Genomic DNA, 25,517 nt, shown 5'->3' with positions numbered 1-25,517 from the left:
ACAATTTTTCCTGATCCAAACAGAAAACCTGTATATGCATTTTATGGATTTATTTGTGCATAATCCTGATCATACTCACAGGGCATCTGCAGGCAGTGCTGGAGGATGGAGAGGAGGTGTGGGTAAGAATCTGTGTGGCTCAGTTTCTTCTTGACGAGCTCAAACATGGCGCCGGCACTCTTTGTGTCTACATGGGTCTGTTAAGGAAAAGAAACAGGAATAACTCATGAAGCTAAGAACTCCATTAGACTTCTAATGGGTCCAGTCACACAGTGAAAGCAGATCAGTGTCTTGCATTAGTTTGAAACTGTATTAAACTCACCATATCAAACCTTTTGGCCAGCTCTGAGTCATCTTCATTCCTCACCATCTCAAAGAAATCCAAATGCCTGGACAGACAACAGAAAACAATCTGATGTTTAATCATTTACACAAGCTACATTCAAACCCAAGGTCCTGATTGCTGCTCTGAAGCTTGATCTTTGTTTTATCTGCTTCATTTTTCTATTATAGAATCTGGAAAGTCACTTTGAACTCATGATGAAGTGAAGACACATTGTGTGGTGAAATGATAACTAATTACAAATGTGCAACAAAGATGTAAATAATATCATTTTATGAGAGGGTCTGAATGATTGTTGGACGTTAAAAGAGCTCTATAAGCTCATCCATCTCCAACCAGGTTGGAGTTTTGCAGAAAAATAGTTCCGCAAAGAACAACAGGGATGTAATGTGGAGCTAAAAGATGTTTTATTCAACCCAACTTGATGTAGAGATTTGAATCAGTGATTTTCAAATATGAGAAATAATAAAACCCTGCAAGAAAACCCTTTTTTTTTTTAAATACAAACAGCTTTGCTGGTGAAACCCTAAACCAAGAGTGTCAAATGTACTGTTCGAAGACCAAAATCAGCTCGCCACTGGGTCCAATCTACATTTGGCAAATGAGGAATTTACACAGATGATATTAACCGAAAAAAAGTAACTGCAATTCATAATTCGTCCACTGGAGGTTGTATTTTTGTGTTTGAATATAAAACATTTACAAGGCAGGGGGATGATTTCTTATATCTTTTATCTTTCCTACTTAATAAATCTCACTTTAGTTTATATGAGGTGGTGAGTCAGTTTAGACCACCACCTCATATAATGTGATGGGACCAGAATGTTTTCCAGTGTTGCCATAATTGTCAAAACATTAGTTCCTCTGCTACATTTCCCAAATCCCATGTGCAAAAGAAAGCAGATAAGTCGATGATCACTCACCTATCCAAGGTGGCGTTTTCGTGCTCTCTGAGCTTGTCAATGACCGGCTGAATGCCCAACATCAAGAACTCGTACCTTAAGTGGAGGCGGAACTCCAAGTTGTCCTGACAATGATTATTTTTTTTAAAAAAAGAAAGGAAAAGAAAAAGGTATAAAATTTAAACTTACATTGATATATAATACCAAATACCTCTGCATAGTTATATCATGCAAGTACCTGTTAATGTTTTCCCAAAGAAATCTGTTATATAAAAACCAGTCAGAACAGCTAATATTCACAAACCTGTTTTTAACTTTTCTTTAAATTAGCATAAACTTTTTTTTGGTAGACAACAAGAGGTTATTTGTCAGAATATTTCTTGTTTGACGCAAGCATGACTCAGCTGTAAGCTTGCTAATTGCTCAGAGGTGGTAATTTGTACAGATTGTACAATTTTGTACTTTTAAAAAACAATGAGGAGATAAGATGTCATTGAGTTTTAACGGAACAGGCTAGTTCATTTAATGCAGAACAGACGGTTGCAGACGTTTCCAGATGTTTCCTGTGTGCTTGGCTAAGAAGCTGCTACCTGTAGCTTTAAATTTACAAACCAAAATAAGGCACTTATAAACAAACTCGTCTTTTGGAACAGTACGAGAAACTCTGAAGATTATTTGCATTATTTCATGTTGATTTGATGGATTTAACATTTAAACATTATACATTTTTAGTGATGTCTTCCCAAACAATGACACTTTAGTCATGCTATTTCTGCCTGTATGTGCTGAAAGTCTATTTAGAGGACATGTGGTAGCTCATACAGACCTCTCCAGCTCCTGCATTCAGCACAGCATTGATGAAGGACATGATGGCAGTCTTCAAGTTGACCTCATCTCTGTAGCGGCCAGTACTTCTGTCCAGTTCATTCAGCAGCGACTGGATCATCAGGACAAATAAGAAAATTAGTCAACAAGTATGTTTGGACAAAAACAGACTTCCTGCTTCTGCCCCCCTGCTGACGCTTCTCTACAGATGACTATTACAAACTTCTACAGAAGATCACCATGCTGGAAACAAAGATTCAACAGCTTGAGGTGAATGTGGAAGTGAATGGATTGTGTGGAAACAATACAACTTTGCCATTAATAAAAAACAGCAGACAAGAGTGTTTACTGACTCGCTCCAATGCAACAGATATTCTTCAAAAACCTTTGCTTTATTTGAATATGTCCAGATGACCGCTCCCTCTCATGTGTTGTATAAAGGCCACCTAAATACTGTGCAACCTTTTTTGAAAGAGAGACCAAAGAATTGTGTTGTTTTTGTTTTCTTGATAACTTTGGTCTAACTCAGCATATGGAAAAAAAAACAAAAGCCCACAGGGGTCATCTAAATCACTTTATTAGACTCGCTGAAAAGCTGGGTTGGACTATCTGGCACTGCAATTAATTGGTTTGAGTCCTATTTAAAAGATAGTGACTACTTTGTGTTTATACATAACTATAAATCTGAGTGAACTAAAATAAACTGTGGAGTTCCCCAAAGCTCCATCCTGGGGCCACTGCTGTTCAGCATCTACATGCTTGCACTCGCTCAGATGATGAAAAACAACAAAATATGTTATCATAGTTATGCCGATGACACACAAATCTATATAACCATCTCACCAGGAGACTACAGTTCGATCCAAACTCATTGTCATCATTAACTACATCAATAAAATTAAGGACTGGATGTGCCAGAACTTCCTTCAGATAAATGAAGACAAAACTGAAATAATAGCTTTAGGAACCAAGGAAGAAAGAGTAAAAGTCAGCATTTAGCTTCAAACATCTAAGTTCAAAACTAAGAACCAAGCCAAAATTCTGGGAGTAGTCATGGACTCAGACCTGAATTTTAGCAGTTATATTAGGACAGTTGTGAAATCAGCTTATTATCACTCAAAGAACATATCAAGGATTAAAGGACTGATGACTCAGCAGCATTTAAAAAATATCTTTAGTAGACTGGACTACTGTAATACTGTCCTCAGAGATTTCCCTAAAAAATCCATCAAACAGCTGCAGTTAGTCCAGAACGCTGCTGTTCCAGTCCTCACTAAGACCAGGAAAGTAGATCCTAGAACTCCAGTCCTCACTAAGACCAGGAAAGTAGATCCTAGAACTCCAGTCCTCACTAAGACCAGGAAAGTAGATCCTAGAACTCCAGTCCTCACTAAGACTAGGAAAGTAGATCCTAGAACTCCAGTCCTCACTAAGACCAGGAAAGTAGATCCTAGAACTCCAGTCCTCACTAAGACCAGGAAAGTAGATCCAAGAACTCCAGTCCTCAGATCTTTACACTGACTTCCTGTCTGTCAAAGAATTGACTTAAAAATCCTGCTGTTAGTTTAAAAAACACTGAATGGTTTAGGACCAAAATACATTCAGGATCTTCTGGTTGGTTATGAAGCAGCCAGATCCCTCAGGTCATCAGGGTCAGGTCTACTTTCTGCTGCCAGAGTCAAAACTAAACGTGGAGAGGCAGCGTTCAGCTTTTATGCTCCTCACATGTGGAACAAAGTCCCAGAAAACTGCAGGTCTGCTGACTCAGCAGCTTTAGATCAGGGTTAAAAACTTATATTTGCTGCATTTTATCAAAACAGCTGTTAAAATCCCCACACTGGAACTTTATTTCTTGCATTTTACCTACTTTATTTTAGCTTTGATCCCTTCGTTCTTTATTTCTTTTATTTCTTATAAAGTTTGTTTTTCAAGCACTCATTTGCTTTCTGCACCCTTCACTGTAATGCTTTTAATGTTTTATGTAAAGCACTTTGAATGTTCTTGCACATGAAATGTGCTATACAAATAAACTTTCCTTGCCTAAAAATAAGAGAGAAATCTAACAGCAGCAACGAGAACAAGGTAACGCAGGGTCACTGTTCTGTTCTCAAACCCTCCTCTGCCCCTCAAACTGACCTTTAACACAATTCAGCAACTTCATCGTAACTCAAACGAACATTAAAAGGATTCATATGTTCTGAATCATAAGCTACTGTGGTGTTAGCTTAGTCAGAGGTGACATGATTTACCACATACCCCTGGGGGACATGTAAGATGTGGCTTGTTGACTCAGTCCTGCTACTTACTAAAGCACTCTGCGTGCTGAAGCGTCCATAAGTCTCAGCGTCCTCACTTGTCTTTAATATGAATAGTATGTTGACCTAAACTGAGGCCAAGCACCTTAACAACAGCAATATAAGTTTTCAGCTTTTTAAAATGACCACAACTTGATTTATCTGAGCATTATCCTGACATATTGTGTTTACGCTACATCTCCTGCAAGCTCCTTAAGTACGCTTGTATTATGTGACCCACAGTGACAGGAATGTGGCAGCTTTAAACCTCAAAGCTTTCCTTACCTGAAAGCGAGTCCTCTCAGCAGCATATTTCTGGTAATGTGCCATGGCCTGCAGCACCTTCTTATGCCCGTCTGGTACCAGGCAAACAGCCCCGAGAATCTCCAGCACCGCCACTTTGGTCTTGATGTTCTCCGTCCGCAGGCTCTGTGAGATGGTGTTGATGCTCTGAGGGTGGGCCAGGACGTGTGCACGGCCCTGCGAGTTGTTCATCAGGGCCTTGATGCAGCCAATGATGGAGGTGTGCACACGGCTCTCTGACGTCTCGTAGTCCATGCTACGCAGGAAGTTGAGGAGGCAGGTGAGGCCATCGAGTTCGATGAAGCGTGTGACAAACCTGAAGAAGAAGATGGATAAGGAAAAAAGATTAAAGGAAAATTAACTAGATGTTTAGTTTTGCTGTTCATTATTAAGGTTTATTCTCTGTGAACCATAAATGAACAGTGCATCAGGTCTTTGTAGACTGATGCTGATAACTAAGGACCTCTGTCCAAAAGTTCTTCAACTCTCACTGTTTTAAATTTGTATTGAAAGAATTTTGTGTTTTGCTTTTACAAAGAGGTTATTACAACAGATAAACCATAACTGACCCTCTTTGATATTTAACTTAGATCATTTTCTTTACTCCACAATAGTCTTCAAAAGACCACCAAACAAAAAGAAACGCCGCTCTCTCATATAAAAACTTTCAAACCTGACACTCCCAAGTTCACCCGGCCTCCTGCGAACAGCCCTCGTTAGCTGAATTAACTAAAAAGAAGATCATTGACCTCCCTCTAGGAGAGACAGGGTGACAGGCAGGACATGTAAACATTGAAGGATGTCACATCCAGTGAGCACATTGTGGGCTGTTTTGTAAATGACCTTCCCACTTGATTAGATTCCAGATTGGACTCATAAATTATTTCAAACAAATGAGGGTTTGTAACATGGAGAGAAGGAGGATGGTGGAGACAAAGAAGGATAGAGTCAGAAAGTGAAAGGGACAAAATGGAGAGAGAAAAGAAAAGAGAGACAGGCTCAAACATGCATAGGAAATTATTTTTAAAAATCATCTTTTTAAATATGATTTACATTGCTCACACACAATCCCAGATTTCTAGCAAATTCTTTCATAAACACATTCAAACTTTATCTGGCGTGGTCATGCCTCTGTTTTCCAGCAGTGCCTGGATGTGATAATAAAGATCTACATCCATGCATGCAATCAGCCATTTTCAACAAAGCATTAAAATCCTACAGATCACACATGCAACCTTTCAGCAGACAATGTGCTCCTTGTTTGAGCCCAGATGCTGCAGTCTGCAATCCACACAGAGGTGGCGGATAATAAAAGCAATGTATTAGATATGACGTGATTAAGATTTAACACAGACGCTGGAGCTAAATCGGGGCAAAACTCTTCCAACTGTAATAGTTACACATTTTATATCAGTGACAAGATTTGGCCAGAACAGAAGGCAGCAATAACCCAATGCTTGCTCATGAAGTGAGAGCCCAGCTCCAGCTCTGGGAGAGCTTTCATAGTGGAGGAGAAATTAAGCTGAACATCCTTGTGATTAATGTATGGAAGGCAGAGATCGAGAGATGTTGGTCTTGGAGTCTGGGTTCAAAAGGATGGATGGGATTCAAGGCTTTGCACGCTGCCTGCTTCGCTTCACTTTGCTGAATTGCTGACAATTTGCCAGAAAACACATACACACAAGCATGCACTGCATACCATAACCTAACGCATCTGTGTGTGCTTATTTAAGGGAAGTGGAAGGACAGATGCATGAAAGCAATTTGCACTAATATCCATTCATGTCTACTTAAACGATATTCACCTGTATCTAATCCTATGCACTGACAACAAAATATAGTGAGCTGACTTCCAACAGTACTCTCCTCTTCTAACTTGATTCTAAATTCTTTCAAATGAGCACTACAATCAGCTAATCCAGGCTCCTATGACTCTAGAGTCCCCTCTTGTCTCCTATCCGGTGACATTCACGCTCAGTCGACTGATGTGCAGATCTTACTCCTTTATTTCTTTTAACTGTGCTGCATACTTTAAAACCCTCTGGGGTTCAGGATGGCAAGAGCTCAACTACTGCTGCATACGATATGAGGCGAGGCAGAGCCAACCACACACACACACACATGAGAAAAGCATGACTTGGAATTGGATGAAAATAAAGTGAATGTGAATAAAAAAGAGAGAGAGAACAAGTGTTGAGTCTGGGTTAAGATTGGTCAAAGGTAATATTAGATTTTAGAGCAGATAAAAATTTAAAGAAAAACCCTGAGATGCTTCCTTTTTATCGCATAATTAAATGATTGCCAATGTTAGCAGTCTTTCAGGGTCATGCAATTTTCATTGATCTAAAAAGCGGAAAACCCCTCAACTAGAGGCAGACAACATCCTTAATGAGTAGGACGGCAAGGAAAACTGAACCAGATGCTTGAATTTAAATTCTGAGCTGGAGTCCAGCTACATGGATTGTTTGAGGTTTTAGTTGTACAGGCAAAATTTCTTTTTTTTTTTTTGAACTAAAGATGACCCCAGTGTGGCAGTCAGCCTCAAAGCTTAACCACACAAACTTATCTGAATCCAGAGCCTCCACATGCACAAACTGAAGTGATCATGTGCTCTCCTGAGCCTCTTTTCTGTGCTTCATATCATCAGAACGTTCGCACACACTTACCATCTCCTTCAGACACCCACTTACCTACATGCAGGAACACACACACGTACGCACGCACACACTAGTCTGGTTCTACTATAACAGGGGCCGAATGTGAATGAGGTCCCTGGAGGGTTGTCAGAGGTGCCTTTTAAAGTTAGCTCACTGAGGTGTCTGCAGGGCTTGGGAGAGAAGTCACACGATATCAGCACAGCCCTCACTCAAATAAATTTTACTTGTGAGGCCTGCCATGTAACGAAGGTAAAATGAGGGCTGCACAAAGGACAACACACATAAAACTGACACATATAGAGAATACAATAAAACTCCTGGCCAAGGTACACATCTGTGACAAATATGTGTAAAGTATTTCATGGCATGGACAGAATGGTTCCCATGAACTAGGTTTATTGGCAAATCCACAAGGAGCAGTCCATGAATGTGTACGCACTGGTCAGATAGACTTAAGTAGACCCTGATATTGTAATGAGTCCTGCCATTAAAGCCGGCAACACATGGAGTGGCAGCTGTGACCTAAAAGTGCTTCACTTACAAAAATCAACATCATACTGTATTAAAGAAGGTTTGACGGTAGCAATGGAGACCACAAACCTATCAGAAAAATGCTACCTGACAGAACATGTTAAGATAAATTTGGTTTGTTTTGCAACTACAGGAGTCCCCCACCCCAACCGCAACCCATCAACATTATGCACATTTTTTTAGCAAATTTGTTCAGACTACAACCAACTAAGTACCAACATCCCTCTTTAGAGCATTGTTACACATATTTTTAACCTTAAAACTCTGTGCTTCTGACTCATTTTGATGGCCCTGCAGCATCCTGGGGCTGAGATACCACACTTCAAAACTTTATCTTCCAACCTGGGGCATCACGTGACACTGCATTTTATGTAACACGCCACCTGGACATCAACACACTGTTTTGATCACACACCGTGGCTGATTCAGCAAAGAAATGGAAGACATTTTCAGAGGAAAGAAAAAAAAGAAAAAGAAAGTGACAGAGAAAGAAACAACATCTGATTAGTTTCTACATCTTGACAGAGCTCAGAAAAGAGACAGGATGCAAGGTGGATACTGAATTAGCCATTGTTAGGGGCATCAAAGGTCAGCAGTGCCACTTTAAATTTATCTGTATCACCCAACTGGCCCTCATTTTTTTTAATTCCTCCCTTTCCTCGATTAAGTGTCAAGGGGAGAGAAACAGGCCTTTTGAGAGAAGCAAACACATCACTCCATCCAAGACTCTTTAAGAGTGTGATATTCTGCTCAACCGCTAATTTATTTTGTAATATATAAAAACATAAAACTAACTCTCTGTTAAGCAAAACCTTTGAGAGATGCGAGAGATTTGGCGGCAAAATGTTTTGAAGAATAATATTTACATGTGATGGTAGCGGAGCATCCAAAGGGTTATTGACACAGGAGTGTTGGGAACGGCTGCAGTCGGCTCAAGTCAATATTCGTGCTGGAAAAGATTTCCAGAAACAATGTCCGGACAGCTGTCTTGGGAAGCATTGCGATGCTCCACTGACACGGCTTTAGGACAGCATTGCATTTTGGGCCAGCACAGCCTCACTGACCTGAAAAGAAAGCTTCATTTTCTGCCCTCATGAAGTTATTTCACAACCGAAATGGCAGCGACTAAAGGGTGTCATTTCTTTCATGCAGGAATGCACCCTTAAAACTCTTCACTATGAACAACATTAGTGCAGATCCCTCAGCAGGTCAACAGTTATGCAAGTACACTTAACTGCATAGTTAAAATACCACAAGTGAGTATACATATTCAAATATTTAGAGGCTAAGATGAAGTGAACACCAGGCTGTGTGTATCATTTGGCCAAATGGCTGTAGCAGTTTGCTCATCAGTCCTCACATGTGTGCTTGAGTTTAGATTGAATTTTATGTGAGTAAACCCACAACCCCAGCTCTGTTTGACAGATGGTAAACAAAACTAAAATTGCTGGCACAGAAAACTAAAAGCTGCAAATTATCAAACATGACCCCTCTGTTTTTTTTTTTGTTTTTCTTTTTGTATTTTGTTTTAAGTAAATGCAACATCTGCACCATTAAATTAGATTCCTGTTAGTACCAATCAAAAACCATTTCTAATTAAGTGCAGCATTACTCTCAGCTGGAATAAAGGGCTTGCTGCATTATCTTTCCTGGAGGCTTCGTTTGTGACAGTCCAGTTGTTGCGTGATGCCGTGTTGTGATGTTGATGTTTAGCAACCTTTCTGTCATCCTATGCAGTTGACATGACCAAAGATTCCAGATGTTTGTTTTCATCTGGGAAGTCTTCAACAAAATCAGACAAGCAGTTATCAGGTAATGATATGAAGTTTCAACCTCAACCAAACAGGTTAACAAAGCTCTTTAACAGGGACCCGGTTAGTGAATGAAAGCCGACGTTGTCCCACCAGCTGCTGGCAAAGGCTAAAGATTAGTCTGAACTTTTCTGTTTTAGCTGCCAAGGATAGCCTGATATCTGGAGAGGTGGATTCTCTAGTGAGTGTGATCTAGAAAAATTGCTCTGCAAATTCAAGATTAGCAAACATGAATTTTTACTTGAGGAACTTGACGGGTCAGTGGCAACCATTCATCTGATACGGATGAAGCAGGGTTGATACACGTTTGTAGTCCAGACACTGTCTGAGGTGACCGACTTGAGTTTTTGGTTTAGTTTTTCTATTGTAGTCTGTTCTTTAGTTTCTACTTTCGATGATCTTTGAGTCCTCTGTCTTATTTCATGTTTTATTTTGTAGGTGTTTATTTCCTTGGGTGTTCTGTTCAATTAACTTCCTCCAGCTTTTTCTTTGTTTGCGAGTCTGTCAGTTTGTCCTGTCTTCCCAGTCTTCATTTGTCGGTTAGTCCATCAATTTTCTAGAAGTCCCTCGTTTTGTCTTTTGCTGCATTAAACCATCTTTGTTCCTCCATCTGCCTCCAGTGTTTCCTGCATTTGTTTCCTACCTCCTCGTCTCTTGCTGCCAGTGTGACAGACCTATCCGACATGAGGACATGAAACAATAGTCAAAATATTTCAAACCAAACTCAAATGTTGGCAAAAGCAGAACCAGACATGTAACCACAAATAATTATCCTGATTATGTCTCATGTCTCAAGAGTTGAATTGTGTGGATGATCTTTGTCATCATTGCTGTATGAGCTGCTATATTTTTTTGATCTGCCAGGGACTACAGATGGAAAAGAGCAACTAGCTAATTCGGGCATATTTATATTTTTATGTTCATTAATATGTATCGTCACTTTTAAATAAAAAATAAAAACAGAAGCTTTTGATGAAAAAAGCAAAACTGGTTCATAACACTCAGCTGAAGAGTTTTTTAAAGCTGTTGGTCTGTTGTGCCTGGGCTATTGGCCGAAAGAAATTAAAACCTAGAGAAAGTAAACTAATGAGGTGAACCAAATTGGCTGTAAAATATTTAGAATTAAATTTTAAAATTTTCCATTATTAAAACAAACAAATGGTGCACTTTCACACCACACTGTAGTTCGCACTTTACATTTCTTTCATTGGTCAGAGCACGTTTCATTGCCACAAGTGACGTTGATGAAACTGTGCTAGCTAACATAAAAAAAGATGCACAGCCATACAAGACTAATTTAGAATCATCAGCTGACACAGCATTCATGTCATGGAACCATGAAAGGAAGCCAAGACTCCAGCTGGCAAACAGATTAAAAAATTCTTATTACAGGCAGATTATTATTTTACTAAATCTGCATGAATCACTTGAAGACTCAACATTTTAGGTTTCACATCCAAAAGGTTTGTTATCACCAGTTTGATCAAGTTATAATCAAAGTAAATCTGTACACAAATTAATTACATAGTGAGTTTGTAGCAATGGAGGTTTGCATGTACATGTTTAAATAACCCACAGTCTGTGTTCATATCGCAGTCTAAATACGGAAACGAACACATGCCTGAAACATGCCACCTTGCCGTTTCAGTTATCATCCTGTGAGTTGAGTGGACAGCAGCAGCTTGCTGACAATGTGCTCTTTTTGTGCGCTCTGCCTGGCACCCTGCATACCCACCATGTGTTTGGGTCCTGTGGCCCTGCAGAGCGAGCTGAAGGCAACAAGGGCCTCTCTTCACAACCAGACGCAGCTGCCTCTGTTAAATGCCAGAGGGAAGGAGGGAGGGTGGCCCTTTCAGACAGCTATGAATCAATGCTGAATAAAGGAAGACAACGCCATGTCTCACAAGACGTGGCCATAAAACCAGCATGCAAACCCACAGACGACCCATAAAGTTGGAGAGATGGTCAGATATCTTCCAGACTTCAAAGCTTAAAACTGTATTTTTTGCCTTTGACAGCCATTTGTCACTAAGGTGACACAAAGCCCTGCTTTTCCCTGAACACCCATATTCTGTGGGACGCACCTGCTACCCACATCAAGGTTACAGTACTGAAAAACAGCTGGGTATTAATGAGCCATAACTCTTTCTGTGACGACCAGCAAGGGTGCAGCTGGTTACTGAAGAGTGTCAATTGAGCCATTACATTTGTCTTCAATGAGGTAAATCAACTCAATAAAATATAAAGAGTGACAGATAAATGGAGCAGAGAAGATACTCATGGTATCAAATAAATGGAGACCAGGATTATCTGAAACTAAAGTTTTTTCTTCCATGCTGGTCAAACTGCACTAGTTAAGGAACATACATAAAACTGTGCATTGTGAAACTAATTTAAATGTTGATTCAGGCCTTCAGTTCACAAAATGTCCTATAAAAACCAACCCAGCCATAAAATTACATATTTATACATAAGTGACATACAAAACAGATGTTACCTAATTATTAGTTAACTAATTACTTTTGAAACCATCTATTTTAAGAGTGTGGGGGGAAGTAAAGTGACTATAATTACTAGTTTTCACTGATCATTTCTGATATGTTTCAGTCTGACATAATAAATGAGAACATCCTTATTGCTGTATTAACTGCTAATTACGGCAGCATGGCAGCCATTACGGCAGGTTGCCGGTTCGATCCCAGCCAGGAAAGCTCATGTCGAGGTGTCCCTGAGCAAGACACCGAACCCCTATTTGGTCATGGCGCCTTGCATGGCAGCTTCCGCCAACAGTGTGTGAATGTGTGTGTGAATGTGACGTATATGTAAAGTGCTTTGGATAAAAGCGCTATATAAATACAGACCATTTACATCAGCAAGAGAGAATCTAACAGATGTAAAGGCACAAAGCAAAATGCAAATGTCATATGATGATGAAACAATATTCTTTCCAGATTAGGCAGCTTATACAGGAAATAGTTTGAAATGCTGCTCTTTAGAATTCACACAGCTGTAAGATAAACTTGCACGCTAATTATTTTGATTCTTGACTGCTGTTTTGTATTTTTGACTTCTTCTTTTGTAGAAAGAAGGTGACCCATTTTCCATATAAAGTTTTACTTCAATGTCTATATGGGGTTAACAGAACCTTAAAAGATCCAAATATGCATTTTATGGTTACCCACAGACACTATCTGTGTAACCATTAGCTACAGTTATGTTTTCCTAAACTTGTAGCTGCCATTGTTGTTGACATTTGTCTCAGTTTGTCTGTCATAGGTGCTCCCGATGATTGTCTGCTTTAAAATGTTTTCTGTTTCCCTACAGATATACCAGCTGGTTGTCTGTTCTTTTTTTTTTTTTTTTTGGTACTGATTGGACAGTTGTTGATGTTGTTTTCTATCTTTTCTATCATATCTCCTTTTGCTTCTATCTTCCCTTCCACATTCTTTTGCTCTTTTGTCTTGTATCTACAATGCTTCATTCTCGTTATATCCATTAAAGTCCTCCTTAGTAAAGCAAATTAGTTCATTTTCGTTGGAAAATGCTGGACAGGACAAGTTTAAAATAAATAAATTGATTGAAAACTTAGTGCTTCCAAAAGTGGTCACTTCTGGCTTTGCAAGATATGGATGAAATAATGTTGACCATGTACAAAGCTAAAATCTGGAAGACACTAGTCCACAGACTAGTCCAAAATCTGATCTCACAGATTAAAAGTTCTGTTCATGACTAACACTGGACATTTACAATCCCATTTCAGTGGACCATAAATAACACATGCAGATTAGGAAAATACAAATGCAACCATGCATTCACACACTTGACCTACAAACACACAACCCAGGCATGACCTAGACTCACTCCCAGTCACTCTGCACATTAGAAAACTCAACAGCTGTAGTTTGGCCCAGACCACTGCATCATACAAGTGGCACAGACTAATGGACTGCAACAAACAAGCTGCTGATGGCAAGGAGGCATGGCGGCTTATTACTGGGATGCCCTCTGTCCTTGAATGTTTTTTTGTGGTGAAGAGTGAGGACTAACAGATGACCATGTCATGGCGAAGAGAAAGAGAAGCTGTTCTAAAAATATCTATAATTAGTTGTAATTCAGTCGGAAGTAATTAAGCAGGGATTGTTCCCAATGACAAGAGACACACTTAATGGAAAGGAAATCTTTCCAGCAGCATGTTTCGCTATTAGCTGTAATTAGTTTGTGTGCTATTACTTTCACAGGTCAAACGGTGGGAATACATGAGCTGAATATGAAAAATGTAATGAAGGGCTCTGCGCTGTGTGCAGCAGAGGAAAATACCAGAGGATTAACTCACCTCATCGGTTGAGTTCGGAGTGCCGTTTTCAGATCTTCTACCACCTTGTTCCGCATTTCCATCTCCTCCTCATCAAAGGCAAACAATGTCTGCATCTGTAGATATGGTGAGAAATGCACGTTAGCCAAGAAATTGCTGGATTGTGGCTTTTAAGTAGACGTGATTGCTACTTGCTGACATTAAATATGCACTTTTCATCTTAAATTAAGAGTTTTTATTGTGTCTATTGGGTCAAAATAAGAAGGTTAAGACAGCAGCACCACATCTCATCCTTTACATCCCATATCAGTGTGTTTGTTTCAGTTACACCAGGGACCACATATAGTCAGAATCTCATCACTAAGCTAATGTTCCAGACACCAGTGTCATTTCATTTAAGGGAACTGTTTGAAACTAAGCAACATGCCAATAATAAGTCAAGCAGACAGTTAGCTCTAATCAGGCTTACGATAAATGGGGCAAATAATAAAACACATTTAAATCAGTGTTAGTGTTAATACATCTCTGCATCACTTAAAAGCTTTCGTCAGTAACATCAAAGAGCTGCTGTGCTCCCATTAGTCATGGCTTCTGTTTAGCCTCTCCAGGCGTTTTCCATGGCAGCTCACTGCCAAATGCTCGTGCTGTGTATGTTTGAGTAGTGAAGTAAGTTTGTCGTAACGCTACCAATTCATTTGCCTGAAAAAGGTCTTTGCTTAAGTCACTTTTTTTACTCCAATCCTTCAGGTTCAAGTTGATAATATACACACTGTTGTTAAAGAACTTCATGGCCTGACGGCAGTTTGCCATCTTACAGTTTAGCTAACTGAAGCCTGTACCTGTGCTTCACTAACAACCTCACTTTGTCCAGCGTCAGAGTGTGTTTAGTCAAGAAACTGTACAGTCAAAACATCCATTGAGTCAACTTAGCCTCAAGTCCAGATGGTTCAGGAGTCCTGAGCCAAGAGGTAAATTCTCTGGCTCCTGTTGCACAAATATGCTCATCGTCAATGGGAAGTTGGACAGCAGTAGTGTTGGGGAAAGTAAATGATTTGGTCATGCTGCGAGCCAGTACCCCTTGTCAATGAGTCTAGCCAAAAGGCTCCTTCCTACATCTGCTATTTGTAAGTTCATTCATACCTGTGGCCAACAAGCACACAAGGATACCATTACAGCCTGTTGGTAAACCAGCAGACGGTACTTCTCTAAATCCTTATTATGGGAAGTGCCCCCCAGAGCCAGAACTATGCCTTGGAGCTAGTTGGAGCATTGTTAACTGAGTGATGAGTGCGGCTCATCTAAATCTTAATTTGGACCATATGGATCACTGATGCTCCAATTCCAAGGAATGCTTTCAATGTAAATGAAGAAAAACAAAATGTGTTGCCAAAACAGTCAAAGCCAAACAAAATCTAAAATTAAACTAAACCTTTAAGACCAGACACAACAAATACTTCTTCTCTTTTACAGCAGATGCAACATTTGCATGGTGCCTTCACTAAATTGTAGAGATGGCTTTGATTTCAGGAGACATGGTCAATGAACATTAGGAAACAATTACTGTTTGAGCTAAAAGCCAATGTAACCTCTCAAATGGTTTTATTTTATGTTTTTGCCACAAGAAAATAAAATAACAAATATAAACCCATATCAGAATATTATTTTTAAACTAATTTAGAAAGCTTTCTAAAGAAAAGGAACCTTATTGTTAAAAACAGAAGTGTTCAAATTACGCCACGTTTGTAAATTATAAAAAAAATATTTTTCTTTTGCATTTTTTAAAGTAAACCATAAAAAGTGAGTTTGAGTTTACAAAGCCTAATTTACTTGCTTAAACCAAAGTAAATCAAGGGGCCACGCCCACCGGCTGCACAAGCCTGCATTAACCTGGCTGTTACCTGCTGCAGCAAAAAAAAGGAAATGTATTTGTTACCAGAGTCTGATTGGGTTTTTACCTTCCTCAAAGCATGTAAGTAGTGCTTCATATTGTATTAAGTTACATTTTTACCAGAATTACTAGGGTTCAGTACTCCCAGTATTCCCCTTATGTTCGCCAGTTTTGCAGCGGCCACTAGGGATGTTGTGACGAAGCCCTGGAAATGTGTTGAGTCTTTCTGGTAATTTGCTTCGCTTAAAGTTTCATTTCATGAAAACCTGTTTAACAGCTCATTTGGGAATACTGACATCTACCGGTTATTTGATGTACAGCAGTCCTGTGTTATTACGTGTTCCTCAACTTCGTCTCGGATCACGCAGAACACTTCCTGTATTCTCCACAGCTTGTTCAGTGACTCGAATCACTCAGTGATTTCAGAGAAACATGACTTTGTTTGTCTTTGGTCATGTGACACTTAGAAATATAAAATGGGGAAAAAAAAATAAATTTTCCTCAACTTTTCACAGAAATTAAGACACAGAGAAGCAGAGCAACAGACCAGCAACACGTGAGATCATCTACTGAAATGTTGAAGCAAAACTTTGCTTAATTAAATTTGAAATATATTAAATAATCAAACCAGTCCCCACTAAAGAATCTGCTAAAAGAAATTAAACCTGATAAGACAGATCCAAGACTCTATTTTGTGCTTACAAACCTGTGAGTAAGTCTCATTCATCTCATCTCAGGTAAAGTGTGACACCTTTCACTTTCAGCTCTGCAGGTCTATTCCCCTTCCAAGAAAACAGCTGCAGTAACTTATCAGAGTCATGACAACATTTAAATTATTGCTGTGTGGCCAGTAAACATCGACAGGGCTCTGACATTATTTTATGAATGAACATCAAGACACTGGTTTTACGGCAGAGTCTCTGGCCAACAAAGCCAAAGTGACATCATCTAATAACTTAGCTACTGTAGAAGGTTTGTCCCCTGTGAGCTCGCCTGAGAGCCAAGACATGAAGTAATAGAGCTCTTATGAAGCAGAACAAGTAATGTAGGGTAGATGGAGAGCTGGTAGTGAAGATGAAAGTAGCTTGGAAAAGGGAGGGAACTGGTCTGACTGTGATAAATGATGCCTAACGGAGGACTGAAGGAGAGGCAACGTTTGCAGGATGGAAAAATGTGAAGACAATATAATTTTTTCTCTCTTAAACAGAGCCACATCTACCAATCATTTTAACTTGGTTCCAATGTCCAGACATCCCCCCAGATATTAGTACAGTTATTTTTAATGGCTCTATTACAGTTTGGACTGTGGACCTTTACAATATCAGGGAGCTTGTACTTTGCTAGTAAAAGTGCTAGAGGTGTTTTTTTTCTGTAAGGTGGGTAAAGGTTGAGCTGAAATGTTCTCAGGCTGAGCAAATTCTCTTTAGTTATACAACTTTCACATCAATTAAACAGAGATGCGTTGGCTACAATAAGCAGATGGTGGCATATTTAGTTCCAGTGGGATGGGGAACACAGAGTCCTCAGAACTGGTAGAGTAAACAAGTCTGCAGTAACTAGAGCATGAACTGAGACCAATGTGGTTCAACATCAGACAAGCACAAAGTCAAGTTAAAATTCCTGCAGTTGAATATTTTCATCAGTTTCTGAGTTGGTAAATAAGCTATAGGTGTTTGTAAGTGAGCTATAGACCAAGTTGCAATACCTTCATTAATAACTGATGTTCACCCAGGTCTTATGTTCCCATCTATGCCAAGGGTGTCCAAAGTCGGTCCTCAAGGGCAAAAGTTCAGCGGGTTCTTGATGTTTATTGTTGCAGCACACCTGAATCAAATTAATGGGTCAACACACCTTGATAACAAGCTGTTTAGAAGTGCCATTTGATTGGAATCAGGTGTACCGGAGCAGGCAAACATCTAAAACCTGCAGGATTGTAGCCCTCGATGACCAGAGGTGGACACCCCTGATGCCAGCTGAAGCCAAAGCTGGCCGTTTGATGCAGAAATAAATTCAGATTTTAAAGCCAAATGCCATTCAGTGTTGATAAATGTGTTGACAAGTGTAAAGACGGGGCTTTGGACCAACTAAGGTGCCCCCTCTGCTAAAAAAAAGTGTTTATTATTTTGGTTTGTTTATTCGATTTTAGTTATTACCCTTGGTGGGCTCAGCAGTTTGGGTGTTCTAGAAAATTGATTAGTTCATTTTAAAACTGCCTGAATATACAACAGACTTGGATTCAATGATTTGTAAAGACTGTGTGGTTTGCAGGAGATATAGTAAAACTGAAAGGCTGAAGCATAACTTTGACAGCATGTCTGACACCTAATAGCACTGAGGCAGTGCTGCAGCCCTGGTGGATTTCAAACTCTTGGCAGCTCACAAATCAGAACTTTTTGTGTGCCGTGTGTGTGCTGTCTGTAGTAAAAACTGTTTCTCCAGACTTCAGCTCTAAGCTCAGGTAGCATTTTGCTGTTCAGAAGCTCATTCTCTTCAGAGTGAAGCCAGTAAATAAAACCAGCAGCCTTCAACACAGACCATTGCTACATGCATGTCATAAACAAGGGAATAAACAGATATTAATACCAATATTTTTGGCTCTGTTTTTATGGTGGTCTGCATAAATCATTACTAAAACGTTTGTCTGATGCATAGCCTGGAAAACTTGTAAACGTATGAAAAGATTGACTATTTGCTTAGATGGAGAAAAACATAACAAAAAGGCAAACTTAGTGGAATGCAGAGAAATTAATGACTGTTGGAATTGTAAAATTAGCCTGCTTGTGTTTAAATTTCATGCTTATATTTAAGTGCCCCTCTTAAAATGTCACTTTTTTAATGATCCCTAAACATTTGGGAGCCAACAAGTCGCCCACATAAGAGCTCAAATAAGTCAGTAACTGAGAGAGTCGAGTAGTAAAACAATCATAATGGTGCATCTTAAACGAAAGTGAGATAACAGCAGAGAGGTCTGCGATGATGCTTTCATGCTGTTTTTACTGGCTAGAAATAATGAATAATGCCATCTGGGCTGAGCTCCCGTGTCATTCCCACTCACTGAACTGCTGAGTGTCTAAATGGCCTGTTTGTCATCACAGTGTGTGTGAATGCTGGGGTCACAGCGAAGGAATGTGGTCATGTGAGTATAACCAGCAGTCAGAGGAAGATGATAAAAAGTTCATCCAGAGAAAAGTCTGAGAAAGAACAGACTTCTTAAGAGGCAGATGCTTCAAATAAGTGGAGTAGAGTCATGTTATAAATAAAATACACATTTTTAGAGGCTTTATGAATCAAGACATTGCTTAAAAAAAAAAAAAAAAACAAACAGATGAAAACAAGTAAATACAACCTCAAATGAACAACAACACATATTATACCCAGACATCAGTTATTTAAAAAACACTGAGCTAAAAAGGAGACGCAGTGGATGAAAAACTAAGTACATCTTACTGTTCTGTTGTAATTTAGGCCTCAGATTCACATTTGACTCTGAAATTCTTTGGTATTCAGAGGAGCTCATGGTCCACCTAATGACAGCACGGTGTCCAGGTCCTGTAGCTACAGAAAAAGCTCAGATCATCATCCCTCCACCACCATGCTAGACAGCTGGTGTGAGGAGTTTGTGCTGATATTCTGGGTTTTTTATTTTTTTGCATTCTGAGCAAACATCTCCACTTTGGTCTGGTCTGTCCAAAGGACATTGTTCCAGAAGTCTTGTGGTTTGTTTAGATGCAGCTTCACTAACATGAGCCATGTTGTCATCTTCTTTTTAGAGAGAAGATGCTTTCTCCTGCAACCCTTCCAAACCAGTCATACTGGTTCAGTCTTTGCCCAGTTGTACTATCAGGAATTTCATTTAACATGCTGAGGCCTAGAGAGTCAAAGATGTAGCTCTTGTTTTTATACAGTTTCTTTGAGCATTACATGGTCTGACCTTGGACTGAACCTGCTGGGTCATCCACTTCTGGGAGGATTGGCAGCTCTCTCGAATGTTTTCCACTTGTGAATAATCATTCTCTCTGTAGAATGACGGACTCCAGATAGTTTGGAAATGACCTTATAACCCTTCCCAGACTGATGGGCAGCAAACGTTGCTTCTTTAAGATCACATTGCTGATGTCTTTCCTCAAACCAAAGATGATCATTCTGCTTCTGCATTCTGCTCAGTTTTTCTTCAGTAAATATTGACAGTGTAATATTTAATGTGTTGTTGTTTGTCTGATGTTGCGTTCAGCAAACTGATTTATTTAACTATTTCTTGATATGTGGAAGCTCAGAACTGACAGCTATGTACAGACTTAAGTTGAGGGAGATGTTATAAGATGACTTACAGCCGCCATGGAGTTAATACGGTCTATGTAGTAATCCGGCCAGCTGGTGGCCAGTTTGTTGGGGTCCTCTTGCTCCTGCACATAGACAAAAAGAGAGAGTCAAACATTAACAGTTTCAGTTTATAAATGTTGCAGAGAAGCCAGGATGATTTATGGTTAAGTAAATAGCTCATGTTGAAACTCATTAATTTTCTTCATTCTGACCACAATCAGTAGTTTGCATCACATCCACAACGATCCAAACATAAAGTCATGGTTATTCACCTTGACTGGTTTTGGATGTCAGCCAGTATGCTTAATGATCAAAAGTCACACATCTTGACGGCTACTGGAGGATTTTGGATACCCAGAGCTGGACATAATCAGCATCAGACAGCTTTTCAGCACACTCATTAAGCCAGAAACTACAATCACTTATGCCATTTTGTTGGGGATTTTGATGATTTTTGCCCCAAACATTCAGTATCAGCTGTAAATCTGCCAACACATCATTCAGTTGACCTTTCCATTGATAAGTGAGGGCACAATGATCATGGAAGTATGCCATGAGATTACAACACGTGTGATGAACAATACTGATAAGAAGCAAAACATCCCTGTTTGAATTCCCGCCCATGTTTGGATACATGGTGTTTATGGCAATTTAGACATCCTTATGAAATGATCTTGAGCATCAGTTCTCAAGACTTTCTGAAGGTTTTTCAGCTTTACTTTGGACATTTTCTGAAATTTCACTCACTTTCAGTGCAGTTCTTGTGCCTCAACATTGTCAGAGAATGAGTAGATACTGAAAAAAGAATTATAATAAGGGTGAAGCTTCTTCATACTTTCTGTGAACACAGTAAATCCTTCTGGTAACCCATTTCACTATCATCAAAAACACGGCTCTGGTCTTCAAGTTACACTTTTTTTAACAAACACAAACACCCTCCTCAGTCAAACAGTTATTTTTTGCTGCAGCAGCAGCTTTGACAGCATCTTCCTTCTACTGTCTACTACAGTTAAAAACCTCAAAAAAATCCTCAAGAAGGGATAATTAAACATGCATTTTAACCAATAAAAGCCTGAAATGTAAGAATATTCACTACTTTCTTTTCCAAAGAGAAAGAAAAATAGGTTACACAAAAGCTCTGATTTATCTCAGGCAGGGATCAGTTTGCTCCAGCCACTCTGGGGATGTGATGGTGCAATCCACCAGGGTATAAGAGACAACAAAAACCACGTTCCTGAGTTACATCTGGTCCTGCTTTGCTCAGAGCTCTGGTGGAACATGATTAAGATAGCTGAAATTGTGTTATGTTATGAGCGTGCCCCATTATTTTAAATTAGAATTCTTTGCTAAGAGACAAACAGTAAAGGTTTTAAGAGTATAAAAATAACCCTTATGATGCATAAATTCAGACAACACATAAAAATTCCTGTTTGTTTTCTGTAAATGAGATGAGAAAGCAGGACGATGATTGATCTCAGTTTTCCTAAGACATTGTTTTCTTCTTGGTTTGTCATTTATGGAGTGTTGACACTTTTTAACAGACACCAGAGAGGCTCAGATTTCCTGCACATGAAGTTACTAAAACCTAGAGAAGACTGTAGGAAGAGCCTGAGTGGCTGCATCCCTGCTGTTCAGTGTATATCGCTCCATAGTTGCACACACGCTCCAAATAACAAGCCTACTATAAAATGTCATTTGCGAGGTTGTTATTGAACCATTTGTACTTTAACAACTTTATTTACTTCAAGGGCATTTGTGCTGCAGCAACAACTCATTAATTCTCTGTTCCTTCTTGATATAAAAATCAATATTATATCACCCAGTCTGCACATTTTAAAACGCTTCGATAATGGGCGTCACAAAGCTTGAAGCAGATGACTTCTCTGTTGATGAAGTCAGACAAAAGCCACTCTGAAACCAGCCTGAACTGATTGTCCCCAAACATAAAATCCTCCAATTATCTAGAGTAGCTAAATGAAATTAAATGTGGGCATAAAAAAGAGACACAGAATTCAGCAGATCCCCTGATTCTTTGTTTTCCCTTTAAAACCTCATATTTACTCCAACAGCCACAGTTTGTTTGGCCTAAACACAAGTGTGTTCTGTTCAGGCTGCCGTCCCTGTAACAACCATTGTTTCTGATCTCCAGCTCTCTGAGCCAACGTGCCAGTCCATGCTGAAGTAAAACTAAAACAATAGAGGTCAATGTGCTGCTCGGCCTTGCGTTTTCAAGCCGGCCGTCATTTCCACTGTATCGCTGACACGCTCAGGACGCGATGCCAGACAGATGCCGACGCTCAGATTAACAACTTAACTGCCTCTCCATGACCCCCTTAGCCAAATTACAGCCGCCGACACGCCTTCGAAAACATGTTGAGTCCAATGAAACGTTTATCTTGGCAGTTTCACAAGCTGGAGTAAAGTGCTGTAATTTTCAACATGTTTCGGGACAAATAAAAATTGATAACACAAGATTTATTCCAGGGGTGTAAGTCATATCAGCGTGAACGCTTCCTGAATTTAAGTCCTTATAATGGGATTTCTAAGAGGTGAAGTGATGCTAAGTGTGTTCTTGTGTGTTGCTGGCCTAATCAAACCATTCTAGAAGGTAATCAAAGTTGATGACTGGTATTAAACTCTTGTGATAAGACGCCAGACTTTACGGAGTGTCGCTTAAAAAGCAGGCAGTGGAAGTGAATGGAAAGACTGTGCTGTTTTTATGAGAGTAAAAGTGCTCATTACATTAGACATATTTACAAAAAGTGATGTTCTGCTGAAGGGTCTCTTCAGAGTGGAAACAATCCAGTTGCGTGTTTGACTGCAGCAGTTTCAGGTCAACCCCATCATTCTGGTGCAATTACACACTTTCACTACACATTCCTCATGTCTGGTGACATTAAATATGATTTACAGTCGGGGTTGCAGCAAGGGAGGACAGGAATCCCCAACAGCGTATCAGGTATATATCTGTAAGGTGTTTGTCTTATTACAACCATCTGCTGAGGAATACGCTGAATCTCCAAAGACCCAAATACCTGACTAAAGCCAACGTTCAGGCATATTTCTCTGTATGTCTGGCAAGCTATTGTGTTTTCAGAGGCACCTGTTGAAAGAGAGGGTGAAATTACATATTTCAGCTTCCCTGCTGTCATGTAACAAGCTGTCTTAAACATTTCAAGCCCCCTCAGAGGTTTCACTGGCAATCATAACTGAGCTCACAGATTGAAAGAATTCTCTGCACGTATACCTTTTTAAGTCGAGGATTCGGGAGCAACAGGGGGTCGAATCCAGCTACTCTGCTGGCGACGGATAAAGCAGACACACTTTGAAGCAACACAGTGAGATGCTTCCTTTTTTTTTACTGTAGGAAATGCTCTGGATTTTAAGTGACGAGCAAAAGCATGGGAGGAAAGCACAAAGACACAATACCTTGCTGCAAACTGCTGTGCTGAGCTCTGAAAATAGCTCCTTTTAAGGTTTCCAAACTACTGTGTTTTTTAGCTCAACTTGGCACAGTCACTCATCGCTGTGTAGTCCAACTGTTTGGGGTCTTAGGCAGGGACAGAACCTATACATAAGCTCAGAGATATGTCAACGTGTTTCCATGAGGCATCTAGTTTCTTTGGTTACTGGAATAATTATCAAACACCTCACACTCTTTTCCCATGAGCAAACAGAGGCCTGGGTGGGACTGTGGCTGTAAAGTGGGGACCCTCTGGAGGAGTCCAAAATTATAACAGCAAGAAGGGCTAAACGGAACAAAACATCTTTTATTAGACTAACAATGCAGCAAAAGTCTAAAGGCAGGCCTATTTAGTACTGGGAGTCTTAACATGGAGATCATCATGTAAAAGTACCACCAAGAAACAAAGGAACAAAAAATGTATTATGCAATAGACTAAAATTGATTTAAAAGCAAAATGGGCAGATTTTGCAACAAAAGGTCTGCAGCTGATGAGTAAATTTGCTGCACTAAACACCTGGTAAATGATATCACCTACTTTAAATAACTATTTTATTTATTTATTGAACATGTAAAATGTGCACAATATACAGCACAGTGCAGCCATCTTGAGCCATTTCTTGCTTCTTAATATATGCCAATAAAAATAGAAATAAATGCAGCACTTCACTGAGACAATGAAACATAAATGTAAAGACGGTATATAAGACCATCACTTTCAGATCCTGTCCGTCTGCTGTAAACAGCTTTTTAGTCCTGACTCCCCTTCTTTTGTCCTCTACTTGTCCAGTTTCTGCCACCATGCTGAGACATGCTAAGTTTTCAGCTAACAGCTCTTTGGGAATCACCTTGTTGCTGCTAAAATCCTGTTTTCTGTCTCTCAAACTGTCTTATCTTTACTGTTTTTAATAGAGCCAAGTAAAGAAATCAATTTAATGACTTATAGAGCGACTATAGACCCGATCCAAAATTGGTCCTTTGCTAAAGTTGCCAGATTCATCAATGGAATTAGGATTATTTTTATATGAGATTTCTTCATATCACATCGTTAAGTGGCGTAAATAAAAACCCCTCCCTCTGAAACAAGGACTGGACTGAAAATGGGTTAAAAATAAATAAATAAATAAATAAATAAAAAGCAAAAAATGTTCAAAGAAAAACTTTGGAAAACTTTCAGGAAGCAGGAGAACTTGCTCAACAGATTACAACCAAGTCTGGCTGCAGGGAAGAATTATATGTAAAGACATGAAAGCTGGACCTTTTCTACATTATTAACATAAGAAAATTACACTGAAATTATTTAGTGAAAAATAAATGGTATAAATGTGCTTAAACATATCAACCACATGCATTAAATTCCTCCCTCGTGTTGTAAAGTCTAAGCACTACATGAGCTGTCAAGTAACTACAGTGACACGTTGTTACAGCTAGATTGTGTGAAGCATTAACAGCCATTAAAGTCGATATTATCTCCATATTCTCAGCTCAAGCTGTCACCAAAGCGTGTCCCTGTCTGCGGATTGAGCGGGATTGTCCAACATTCCAGAGATTTGATGTGTCCATGGGGAGAATTTATCTACTGAAGCCAGGATATAAGGTCTCACCTTGAGCGACAGGAAATGGACAGGATATTGAATTCTGGAACATTATGTAATACTCTTTTCTTTTTTTAAAACCCATAGTTAAATGTGAAAAGTTTTTTGTGCATATTGGAAGAGAATTCTTCACCAGGCATCACATTAAGTTCGCACACGTGGCTAATAATTAAAAACATGAGGTGCTGCTGTTCACAGATGACGGTGTGTGTGTGTGTAGGTGTGTGTTATATCAGTCAGCTTAAGTTATGTAACAGCATTCCTGATAATATT

At 39.5% G+C, this 25,517-nt stretch overlaps 1 protein-coding gene across 3 annotated transcripts in view; it reads right to left on the bottom strand.

The window, feature by feature from the left end:
• The window catches only part of daam2 (dishevelled associated activator of morphogenesis 2), a 107,148-nt gene that overhangs the window by 28,838 nt on the left and 52,793 nt on the right, over window positions 1-25,517 (bottom strand). For all 3 annotated transcript variants that reach the window (XM_041971705.1, XM_041971707.1, XM_041971706.1), the window contains exons 4-10: window positions 20,195-20,269; window positions 14,000-14,094; window positions 4,650-4,983; window positions 2,072-2,182; window positions 1,267-1,370; window positions 323-389; window positions 80-197 (exon numbers count right to left, since the gene is read on the bottom strand). In XM_041971705.1, the coding sequence (XP_041827639.1) occupies window positions 80-197; window positions 323-389; window positions 1,267-1,370; window positions 2,072-2,182; window positions 4,650-4,983; window positions 14,000-14,094; window positions 20,195-20,269 (904 nt within the window). The remainder of the gene's footprint in view (window positions 1-79; window positions 198-322; window positions 390-1,266; window positions 1,371-2,071; window positions 2,183-4,649; window positions 4,984-13,999; window positions 14,095-20,194; window positions 20,270-25,517) is intronic.

The sequence above is a fragment of the Melanotaenia boesemani genome, chromosome 20, assembly GCF_017639745.1.
Source record: "Melanotaenia boesemani isolate fMelBoe1 chromosome 20, fMelBoe1.pri, whole genome shotgun sequence".
In the NCBI taxonomy this organism is placed as follows: domain Eukaryota; kingdom Metazoa; phylum Chordata; class Actinopteri; order Atheriniformes; family Melanotaeniidae; genus Melanotaenia; species Melanotaenia boesemani.
This window is presented reverse-complemented; position numbering and strand designations above follow the sequence as displayed.